Source organism: Embiotoca jacksoni, unplaced genomic scaffold (assembly GCF_022577435.1).
Source record: "Embiotoca jacksoni isolate LCO1_2020_lvr unplaced genomic scaffold, fEmbJac1.0.p SCAF_10, whole genome shotgun sequence".
Classification (NCBI taxonomy): Eukaryota; Metazoa; Chordata; class Actinopteri; family Embiotocidae; genus Embiotoca; species Embiotoca jacksoni.
Genome location: NW_027185230.1, coordinates 19,547,031 through 19,558,872, shown reverse-complemented (window position 1 = coordinate 19,558,872; position 11,842 = coordinate 19,547,031). Strand labels below are relative to the sequence as shown.

The 11,842-nt window shown below is 48.2% G+C and overlaps 1 protein-coding gene across 1 annotated transcript in view; it reads right to left on the bottom strand.

Moving 5' to 3' along the window:
• Positions 1–1,416: 1,416 nt before the first annotated feature.
• ric1 (RIC1 homolog, RAB6A GEF complex partner 1) overlaps positions 1,417–11,842 on the bottom strand; it is a 29,586-nt gene continuing 19,160 nt past the window's right edge. The window contains 22 exon segments of the mRNA XM_069172233.1: positions 1,417–3,785; positions 3,875–4,063; positions 4,162–4,280; positions 4,282–4,340; positions 4,422–4,631; positions 4,868–5,148; positions 5,311–5,447; positions 5,528–5,686; positions 5,786–6,097; positions 6,186–6,593; positions 6,690–6,806; positions 6,935–7,073; positions 7,230–7,390; positions 7,480–7,569; positions 8,234–8,344; positions 8,757–8,795; positions 8,936–9,151; positions 9,244–9,414; positions 9,838–9,886; positions 10,058–10,202; positions 11,011–11,099; positions 11,768–11,842. The exon segment at positions 11,768–11,842 is cut by the window's right edge and continues 17 nt beyond it. Of these exon segments, the coding sequence (XP_069028334.1) occupies positions 3,470–3,785; positions 3,875–4,063; positions 4,162–4,280; positions 4,282–4,340; positions 4,422–4,631; positions 4,868–5,148; positions 5,311–5,447; positions 5,528–5,686; positions 5,786–6,097; positions 6,186–6,593; positions 6,690–6,806; positions 6,935–7,073; positions 7,230–7,390; positions 7,480–7,569; positions 8,234–8,344; positions 8,757–8,795; positions 8,936–9,151; positions 9,244–9,414; positions 9,838–9,886; positions 10,058–10,202; positions 11,011–11,099; positions 11,768–11,842 (3,592 nt within the window). The 3' untranslated portion in view covers positions 1,417–3,469.

Sequence of the window (11,842 nt, the reverse complement as noted above, 5' to 3'; positions counted from 1 at the left end):
TCCTTTTCTGAGTTGTCAGGGCTTTTTATTTTTTTATTTTCACCTGTTGATCTTTGAGTTAACATCCACTGAGCTGCTGAAGCTACAAGCTGACATCAGAGTTGAGTCTTTACAGTACGTCATGTATGTGAAAAAAAGACTCGCGGGTAGATTTAAACGATCTCTTCTGTTCTATAGAAACAGTCGAATGCAGAATGTCCTCGAGAGAAAAAGCTTTATGAACTAATATAAATTAATATTTTTCTATAATTCTGTAGTAGAGTGGCACCTGTTTTGTTGGAGGCTGAAGGAACAGAAAGAAAGTTAAAGATGCTCGTTGAATCTGCTTGTTCATATTTCTAACCACCAACGTAACTTTTTTTTTTTTTTTTTTTTTTTTGTCTTACTGTAATTTATAGTTGTGACATTATGGGATGGAACTGCTGCAAATGTGGGAAATAACATGGAGACGCTGTGAAGTGGCTCCTCCTCACTGTTGGTGCTCCCACTGTTGAACTGAAGCTCACACACACACACACACACACACACACACACACACACACACACACACACGCTGCTAGAGTTAAGTAAAAATTCAAACTAGCTTTTAGGATAATTTAAATGGTGACCGGTTGCCGATTGAACTGAAATCTTTTTTTCTGGGAAACACGTTGAAATGTCTTAATGTTGACGGATGTCCTTTGTTATTTTTTTTATATATTACATTTGTTTTTGTTACCTGAATATTGTTTCATGACTTTTTTCCTCTAACTGTTCTCAGTGAATTTAAGATGTTTTTAAACAAGACTGATCATTTTGTTCCTTTTTTTTTTGTGATTGACACGTAACGTTGAAGTTTCTCCTTTTGAATTGATGTTTTTTTATTTGCATATTTGTCTTGTTAGTTGGGATTCAGTGATTGATCGGGCTCTTGTGATTGGTATTATTGGGATTGATCTGGTTAACAGGGTATCTATCTCTTGAATGGACGGGATGATCTTACATTATGCAAAAAGCTTGAATTAATTTAGCACTTGTACAGCGATTAAAATGCTTCTTACATTAATGTTGTTTTGTCCTTTTTATTGTGTCACTGGATGTATTTACAAACAGATTAGATATAAAAATTAGAATTACCACTTAGCCTCTGCTAACCACTTAAATTGTAATTTACATGTATATCTGTCCAAACTCATAAATATTGAACTTTGCAATTTGCTGCGAAATTAGTGACAAATTTGAAGAAATTCACTCAAAGACATTCCTGAAAAATTGGATTCACAGGCATTGATTGACAGAGCTGACGGTGACCTTTGACCCTTAAACACCAGAATCTCATTAGGTCATTATTGGGTCTAAGTGACATATTTGGTCCACATGAACAGGACGGAGCCTGAAACGTCAAAACTCCAGACAGCTGCGCTCAATGAGGCAAAATAACCATTTTAAAAATAATTTATTGGTCTTTATGTACAAGGAAAAAAAAATGAAGTAGAAAACCAGACTTGAGTAGAAAAGAGTTTCTTTACACTGCATTGAGGACGTCTGCTGCCCAGAAAGAAAACTTTTCCTCTGAGAAACAGTCAATACTTTGAAACTGTACACGGTGAGGAGGCAGCTCCTCACCGCAGACACGGGAACTGTCAAAACATCCACAATATTCATTTCCGTAGGAAATTGTCTGGCATGCTGTCAGCACGAGCTCCGAGCGAGGAGGGTTGTGATGAGCGGGCTGTGTGTGTGTGTGTGTGTGTGTTTTTGTGCGACCGGTTAAAACAGAAGGCCTCTGGACGTAAAGTCTTTGGTTCATCAAGTTACCGTTTTTCAAGTGAAGTAAAGCTTCCAGCGGAGCCGCTTAGTGTCGCCGTTGGAAACCAGGGAGCAACGGGATGACGTCAGCAACGCGCTGCCGTGTCGTCATTTCGCCCTTTCGTAAGTGTTTAAAACAATACAGACAAGAAAGTTCAACTCATCTCGTACACGGCTACGACAAAAACGAAGATATACAACATGATTTGGTCGACGATGAAAAGCAAACAGCCGGGGAATAAAATAGAAATAAAGCTGAGTAACATTTCAATACATTGCACAATATAATACTGACTTATCCATGATGAACCTTTTAGTGCGTGTGGTAGAAACTTTGACTACTAAAAGGGGGAAAAGTTTGTTATTAGTCATAAAAAAAAAACAACTTATCAATTCAGCAATTATCACCTCAGCTAAAATGCCAATAAATAATAAGAATAATGAGGACTAATGCAGTAAAAATCAATTCCAAGTGATCAAAGTCACCAATCATGTCAACACTATGAACACAAGGCGCATTCAGGACTCCACGAGAAGCACACGGTGACGTCTTCTGGAGGAGGAGGTGATATGTAGGAAAAGAAATCACTCAAATGAAATGCTCCTGATAAGGAAATCAAATGATGCTCTTGAAACCTGGGAAAGCTAAAAAGTGTTAACGCTCTGCTGATGACAGGAAACCGTAGTGAGCTCTCACATGGAGACGAAGGGAAACTGTTTAAAAGCTGCTAAAGCATCGGATGATTTGGTTTTTGTAGCGCGAGTGTCACCGTGTGGGGGGGAGGGGGGGTGGGGTGGGGGGTGCAGACAGCTGATTCTGACGTCATTGCGTGAAAACTACATGAACAGAGGCGCTGATCAGCTGTAAGAAACTAGACTGCAGGTTAAAGAATTACACAGAATTCATACCGTGAGCGTTTTTTTTTCTTTCACCGGAGAGATCGATAGAAAAATAATGTCCTCTCGTACACTGTCACATCGTTGAAAAAAGGTATCACAAAATATCTTAAAATCATGAGGTATGAAAATATGAAACCGCTGCACGCTGACGGAGGCTCGGACACGCCGCAGCGCCTCCAGCTTTGTTCCACATGATCCAACAGGCTGATTTCTATCTTTGCATTTTACCAAAACAAACAATGGAGCTTTTTGTCTGGAGAGACTTTGAAATAATAAGAAAAAGAAAAAAAGAAAATAAACAGCCAGGTGCTTTCGTGTGCCGCTCTACAGCTTCCAAACACCACGAGAGGGAAGCAACTCCACTCGGTGACCTTTGTTTGTTCTCTGAGACGAGACGTCCGTCCGTCCGTCCGTCCGTCGGTTCTCATCCACAGACACAAATCTGAAGAGCCGGTAATACTGACTGAAGTAAGAACCTGCAGGAGAGGTACTTTCTACAGACACACAGACACACACACACACACACACACACACACACACACACACACACACACAGACACACACACACACACACACACACACACACACAGACACACACACACACACACACACACACAGAGACACACACACACACACACACAGAGACACACACACACACACAGACACACACACACACACACACACACACACACACACACACACACACACACACACACACACACTGCTTCTAGTCGGCCTCCTCTCGAGGGTTCAAAGGTCACCGGTCGGAGGTCCCGGTGCTTCAGGACAAGGTGCAGTCGTAGGCTCCCTCCTCGTCCGCCTGCTCCTCGGTCTGCTCGGGAGGACCGTCCTCGGAGGGGGGGCGGGGAAACCCCCCCGCGGGCTCCAGGGAGGGCAGAACGAGGCCCAGCGGAGCCGCCGCCCCCCTGCTGTCGTCGGCCCGCGGCGCCGCCGCTCCCCCGGGCCCCTCGGCGCCGCCCAGCTTGGAGCTCTGGCAGGCGGGCTGGAAGGCTTCGGGCTGCACCTGCTCAGACGCCGACTCCATCAGCTGCTGCAGCTGCGGCTGGATCAGGTGGAGGAACGGTTTGTATCCCAGGCTGCAGGTGCGAGAGACACGATTAGTTTTTATTTTAATTTGATTTATAGACACGCGATCCGTTCACGGCTCTGAACTCTTTGCACCCACCAGTCGGACGACGCCCACGTGTCCACGGCCAACAAGCCGCTGCGGACGCTCTGCACCGTCTCTGCGGGAACCTCCGGGCTGTCCAGGAAGCTGATCACCTGCTTGATGACGTTGGCGTCCCGCAGGATCAAGCCGACCACCACGCACCACTCCAGGCAGCCGGCCTCCATGAACACGTGGAGGAGGTACCTGACGGAGACGGAGAGACACAGCTGTCCAACACCGGTTCTGGTCTCACGCTGAATTTAAAGCAGGAAGTCGGAACAGGAAGCGGAGCGGAGTCTCACCTGAGCTGCACCTGAGACTTGTGCGGGCCTTTGTTGGCGAGCTCCATGGAGATGTGCTCCAGCTCGGCCTGGCTCAGGCTCAGAGTGGACGAGTTCTCGTCCACCATCGTCCAGTCCCCCGTCCACCACGGAGCTGGTCTCCGTCAGGTCCGTGGCCGAGCCCAGGCTGTACTCCTCCACTAGAACCGGAGAGGAGAACCGAGTTACGACTGTTCAGAACAAACGGCAGACCAGAAAGCGACGCTTCAGGTTTCTGTCACCTTTGTTGGTGAGCAGCGACAGGAAGGCGTCGTGCGTCTGAGGCGAGTGCTGGTTGGAGTGCGAGGACGAGGCCGCGTCCAGGTCTTTGTCCGTCGGCCCGAGTCCGTCCAGCCAGCTGTGGGTGGCGGCGGCCGGCGGCGGCGCCGTGTCCATGTCGCTGTTCAGCAGGCTGTCGGCCGACTGAGACTTCAACAGCCGAGTGCTCAACACTGAAGAGCGACGACAGAAAACAGCATGAAGTGATGAAGACAAACACGCTGATGGACTTCAGGCAGCGTGTCAAACATGTCGGGATGTTTCAGAGGAGCCGCAACAACAACCTGCTTATTTTAGAAATTAGAACGTTTTCTCTTCAACATCAGAACAATCCGTTTTCTTTCTTCAGCCGACATTCAACACTCAAAGTGAAGCTGTGATAAGTGAAACGTGCTCTCTGCTCCCTCACCTGTGCGACAGCGTCCGTTCTTCAGCGGCGAACTGAAGCCTCCGACCGGACTGACCGGGAACGGCCACAGAAAATCTTTGTGGAGTCGCTTCAACGCCGAGACGAAATCCTCCACGCGGGCCACGCGGTTCCGCTCGCGACACAACCAGCCGATGAGCTCGAAGCCCAGCTGGGCGGAGAAGCATCCCAGGTCCCGCAGGCGGACCTGCTCCAGGAGGTGGCGGGCGTGACGCCACAGCATCATGTCGATGTACATGTTCTCTGCACACTCCCCATCCCGGCTGGCAGGAGGAGACACCACAGAAGAAGAAACACAAGATGTTACGGGGAGAAGAAAACACAACACCAACATCTACATTCTCTGTTCTCTAGTGTGTGTGTGTGTGTGTGTGTGTGTGTGTGTGTGTGTGTGTGTGTGTGTGTGTGTGTGTGTGTGTTCGTACCCTTTAGCAGAAGCTCCGGTCGGCATACTGAAGGTCTTCTGCAGGTTGAACTTCCCCGTTGAGATGGAGTCTGCTGACTGAGACAAGCTGATGCTGCGATTCCTGAAGAACTCGAAGCCTCCCGTTGAGCTGGGTTCCTGAAGACAGACACACCGTCATGTTTGTGACACAAAACTTGGAGGCAAAGGAAAGAAAAGAATGATTTGAAGCCCCTCACCTGAACAGTGGGCGTTGGGGGCGGAGTCTCCATCTCTCCGGAGCCAATGGCTTTGAGGAATCGGATCATGTGCCGGCAGAGGTCCCACTTGCCCTGCTCGAGGGCCGTGTTGAAGAGCAGAGTGGCGTGCTGTCTGCTCACCGCTGGAACCTCCATGTTCTTCAGAGACCGAGAGGGAAGCAGAGAAAGATTTGAACAGCTGCAATCAAGTACGAACAGTCGCGGGACGATGAATCATCTCGTCAACGCTCAGCCCACCTGCAGGATGATCAGATAGGAGGCTGCCGTGTCCAGGTCCTGAGCCATGAGACACTCCTCGAACAGATCTTTGGGGTTCCCCACGGCGGCGAACAGGTAGTTCCACAGCGCGTACTCCGTCTTCCGGGCGCAGTGGACGATGGTCTGCAGGAAGAGGGGGAACTCGGTGATGAACTTGGCCACGGTGGGCAGCAGCGGGTCGGGTATGGGCTCCCGCGACGTCGCCTCTTCCTCCAGCACCACGTGAACCATGAGCTCCATGACGTGGGGGAAGTAGGGGAGGGAGGCGCACGACTGAGCCAGCATCAACGCCTGAGAGAGGAAACAGGGACGAATGTTGAAGCTGCACAAACAACCTCATCAGGGGATCACCGGGTGGAGCTGATGGTGTCATCGGTACCTGTTCACCCAGGTTGCGAACCAGCAGCTGCCTCAGGATGTGGTGGAGGTAGATCTGAGACGTCCTCTCTACGGTGCAGTACGGGAACAGCGCCTCCAGTGGCTCGGAGGATCCCTGCAGCCCGTCGTAGAGCACGGTCTCGTTGGTCGCCCCGAGGACCAGCGCGTCCTCGAACAGCACGGCCAGAGGGTAGATGTTGATGTGGAAGGGCAGCATGATGCGTCTGGACAGGAAGGAGTGCGGCTTGCGGTGGTCTCGTGGGAACAGCGGCAGCCACACCTTCATGCCCGCCTCTCCGCAGGACAACCACAGGGCCTCCAGCAGATGGCGCTTCTTCTTGTTGGAGCGACAGGTGGTCCACACGTTCTCCACACACTGGGCCAGAACCACGGGAGGGCAGAACGGTAGCTGGAGGAGGACCACAGAGAAACAGAGGGACGTGTTCCTGGATATTGAAAAGGATATTCAGGTAACACGATGTTCTGGTCGCGTGTTTGGACTCACCAGCTTCTTGTTGACGGCAGGTGATTCTTTCTCTCGGACCTGCGGTCCTGAACGGTCCCTCTGTAGCATGATCAGCTGGCCAGCCAGATTCAACATGATGCTCTCTGCCATGCAGGCCTGATATGAACACACACACACACACACACACACACACACGTTAGGATACGTTTCCATACTTGCAGTGGTGTGCCGGTGTGTGTGTGTGTGTGTGTGTGTGTGTGTGTGTGTGTGTGTGTGTGTGTTACCTGCTGCGGGGCTTTCAGCGTGATGCCGGTCTCTGTGCGTACGGACGTGAGCGTGACGGACACGACGAGGGCTGGATGAGGGATGTAGCGCGACATCGACACCTCCTGCAGCAGCTCCACGCTGGCTGACGGGTTCAGACTGCAGCGGCACACACAGTGTTAGAAACGTTAGAAACCAGAATCACGAGACACTAACAAGGAATCCGAGGAGTTTAACCCCGACAGGAGTCCAAAAAAACCGCCATCATAATGCCCAAAGATGGAGGAAGGGTGATGTGATCGAGTGCGAGCCCACCTGTCGCTCCTCCTCTCTATACTGTAGAGGCAGATGGAGCAGTCGGCTCTGAACAGGATGATCATATCTCTGAAGACGTTGAGCAGCAGAGTGTCCGAGTGCAGCTTCGTGACCGAGGCGAAGGCGTTGTCCAGGTTGGACGAGCGCTGATAGAGCCTCAGCTAGCGGGAGACATCGTAGTCAGACCAGAAGAACGATTTTCTTCTTCTTCTTATTTATTTTACCAGACGTCGTGCTGCCTCACTCTCACCTGCTCCTGCTGGTCGATGAAATTGTAACAGGCCACGACCACGAAGTCGTTCCACCAAGCCAGACCTCCCGTCACGGTCATGTTCTGCTCCTGCAGGGAAACACCAACACAAACATTTACACATTTACATCACAAGAAACACTCAATTTCAAGCTGAACAAGGTTGTATGACGACACATAATATTTTATGCATTTTAAAACTGCAGTGTGGAACTTCTGTCTCCTCCTGCCTGAGAGAGTTATTATTGCTGCTGGTGTGGCTGTAAAATGGTGGATAAATTAAATAAAATGCATCACAATGCAGACAAAACGACTCATTTTACAACCAGAATTTGATTCCATAATATTTGGAAAGTCTAGAAGAGCTTCACGACTGAATGATTTGATCTCCGTTGGCGTTGTGCCGCTGGTGTTGTCAAAGCAGACAACATAAAAACTCTGCCAGAGATCGATCCGGCTGTCGTGGGTTTAATCAGCCTTTCACGGTGTTTGAAGAACGTTTATTTATATTTACGAGTACTGCAGGATTTAATAAGCATCTCTGCAGCCTTGAAATATTTCACTATGAAAGAGCTGTAAGGACGACATGAGTCACACTGACGACTCGGATCACCAGATTGTTTTCAATGTTGAAGTGGCGATAATTACACGTGGACAAAATAAAAAATATCCTCGTAATGCTGAGATAAGACTCATCAGTTATTGTTTAATAACTGTGCTGATTGTTATCCTTCGGTTAACAGCATCATCATACCTGAGTGATATTTCCAAACAGCTTCCATTTCCTGGTGAATAAGGAGTAGTGTGCGAAGCCCCGCCTCCCGGCTACAGCCATGCATTGGCCTGCTGTGTCTATGGCTGCAAACTATACACACACACACACACACACACACACACACACACACACACACACACACCAAACAATAAAACAATTGTAATTGCTGACGTAGAACACGAATGAAGACATAAAACTAAACCCAGGGCTGATCGTTTTATGGACGTTTTATATTTGCTGATGGAGTTTGTTACAACCACGTCACACAGAAGCAGCTCTGCAGGCCTCCAGGAAGAAAGAAAACTCTCCTTCTCCTTTGTTGTACATAGTAATTATTCTTATGTACACACACTTAAGATTGGTTCACTTTGTTGACACAGGGATATGCCAGCTTTTGAAGGGACAGAGTTTCACAGACGATTTCAGACATGTTTCTATGAGCATCAACTTTCCTGACGTTTGACTGGTGAACCAGAAAGTTAAACATCCAACACACACTCACCCGTATGGGCCAGTTGCTCTCCAGGTATGTGCTGTGAATCTAGAGGAGAACAGAAAACAGGATCATTCACACATTGTACTGAATAAAGTATTTCAACTCTTTCTTGCCCTCTTGTGTATCTGTGCTGCACAGCTGACGGTGGCTTTATTGGACCTGTGATTAAAACTGCCCGTCCCTACCTGGACCACGTGCCAGTGCTTGTGTCCCAGTAAAGTGCTGAGTCCCTGAGAGAGAGAGGAGTCCGGGTTGGGGCGGTGGGGGTGCAGCGGGCTGCCGTCCCGCGGGTGCAGGTGTGTGTGCGGGTGTGCGTCGGAGCCGCTGTGGATCTGCGTGGGGTCGCCGCAGGTCAGGTAGAGGCGGTCCTCGCCGTGGAGTAACACCTGCTCCTGGTTACTCTGACAGACAGGAGGGGAAACAGTGCATGAATGTTTAATGTGTGTGTGTGTGTGTGTGTGTGTGTGTGTGTGTGTGTCTGTGCTCCTCTCACCGTGCAGGGGTTGACCGTGAGGGCACTCTTAATGAAGTGGAACTGCAGGATGCCGGCCTGCAGGGAGGCGTGAGGAGGTGCATCCATCTCCACATCCTGCTGCTCCTCCGGGCTCCTCCTCTCCTGCTTGGCGGGGAGCACCCACAGGTGGTAGCCCTCCGCCCCCCAGCTCTGAGACGCACACAGCGCACGTTTCAGAGAACACGAGATCAACAAAAATACACGTCACGGTCTGAATCTGTGTTTCCAATCTAATACAAATATTTCACCCTTTAAGACAACATTCACATGCTTCTCATTGAGGGAGTAAAGTTGGAGCACCGGTCGCTCCAACGCCGGGAATTCACGTTTCAAAAATTCAGATTAAAAGTGTTTCAAATTATAAACCCTCAAGAGTTTCATACAGTTGACCTCGTCTTTTTCAAATTGTTTTTATTTCCTGTTTCTATCTGCAACAAGGGTTTAAGTTTTTCAGAAAAGACTGTTTTTAAAAGGTTTTTTTCAAACAATGCCACTAAAAATATAATTCAAGAATATTACGAGTCTTCTGTCCAATTTTTAGTTTAAATGTAATCTGTGAATAAACAAACATACCATAGAGCTGATTTTAAGCGGGTCCTTCTTGGTCCCATCCGAACGATACCTGAGGGGAGGAAACAAAAACAGACACATTAAAAAAGAAGATGAAAACAAATGTGCATTAAATAATGTGTGAATTATGTAGAGTTGCATCCGTGTGTGTGTGTGTGTGTGTGTGTGTGTGTGTGTGTGTGTGTGTGTGTGTGTGTGTGTGTGTGTGTGTGTGTCCACCCACGCAAAGTCCTCTCCCAGAGTACAGATGAGTTGAGCTCCGAAGACACTCCACAGCGACAGGCCCCCACACTCCCATGTAACCATGGCAACGCTGTAGTCAGGTGACCAGCAGATCAGCTTGACAGGTCCCGTCTTGTTATAGATGTCTGAATGGACAAAAGAATTCAGGACGTTGTATGACTTCATGAGTCGTTGCTGTACTCTGTGTAATTACTAGAATATTTTTCACAGATGCACCGAACTCGCTCTTCTTGTTTACGACAAAGAAAAGCTGCAAACATGTAAAGATCAATATTATATAATCAAAACTGTAACAATAGCTGAACAAAATGTTTTTAAATTAAGTTATATACTTTTTTTCCTTCTGCATGTTATCTGCAAACCACTCTTTCCTTCATAATTCATATTTTTCGAGTGAATGACTTTCTTCTTAAACATCAACTTATTAACACAGTTTATAATAGGATTTTATGAAATATTGCAGTAAATAAAACATGGTATGACATCGTTACTTAATTCAGACCAAACTTATTCTGAAGGTTGTGAAGACATGAGGTCATCGTGTTGTGTTTTGTTTTTTAAGCCCAGAAGAAGAGTGTGTGTGAGAAAATGTTTCGGAATTAAAAGTTAAGGTGCCTTTATGCAAAGATCTTAACTGTAAAGAGGAAGACATCCACCAGTTTTACTGTTTGAACGGTGATGGGGCTATTTGGCAGATCCGCCACTGGGGGGAGCTGTGGCTCTGGATCCCAGTCCAAGAGTCCGACTTACCTCAGGGGAAATATATGCATGAGAAAAGCAGCTGAAGGAATGTAGGTTCTCCTGAAGAGGAATGTGTGTCGGGTATGAGGAAGAGGAAGAGGAAGAAGAGGAGGAGGAGGAGGAGGAGGAGGAGGAGGAGGAGGAGGAGGAGGAAGAGGAGGTGTGTGTGTGTGTGTGGGGGGGGGGGGGTACCTGGATAGTGTTTCGGGGTGAGCTCCAGTTTGTGAGAGAGCTGCATGGATCCTGTCGTGGTGTCGATCATGTACACCAGCACCGAGCCGCTGGAACGACAGCAAACACAAGAAGAAGAAGAAGAAGAAGAAGAAGAAGAAGAAGAGACGTCTTTAATCTGGAGCAGCTCTGAGCTGCACGTCTGTGCTCTGAACATTTCCCAGGATGTCGGCACACTTTATTGCACATTCATCTGAGTACACGCATGCCTGCTCGCTCTTCTACAACCTAACAGGGTCAGAGTTTGTATTTGTGCTCTAATTGATGACAGCACAGCGGATTTAATCTGATTCCTGCTGACGGACATTTTAAAGTCTTTTCTCTACTTTTATCTAAAGAGTTTTTGTCTTTGTAAATGAAACAGTTTGACTTCTTTCTTATTCAAAGGACTGTCAGTACAACAATTACATAAAGTATTGGACCGCTGCGTGTTGGTTCACTGAGGCAGAGGAAGAGGAAGATGAAGAAGGAGAGTCGGAAGCAGCGGGGAGAGAAAAAGCCTGCCGACCCGGCAGCTCGTATAATCCACCAGGAGATCCCGACGAGCACACGCTAGGTAGCTTCTGCAAACACAGACTGACAGATTCTCACAGCGGACACACACCGCACGGACAACTCTCCCTCGGTAACACACACACACAAACACACACGTAAACAAACACGCGCTTTCCTCCCGGTGCTCCGTTGTGACGATGTGGACGGAGAGAGAGAAACGTACCTGCAGCAGCCGAAGGCCATCAGTCGGTACTTGTTGTTCACGGCAACACAGGTGCCGTCAGTCACATCTGCTGCC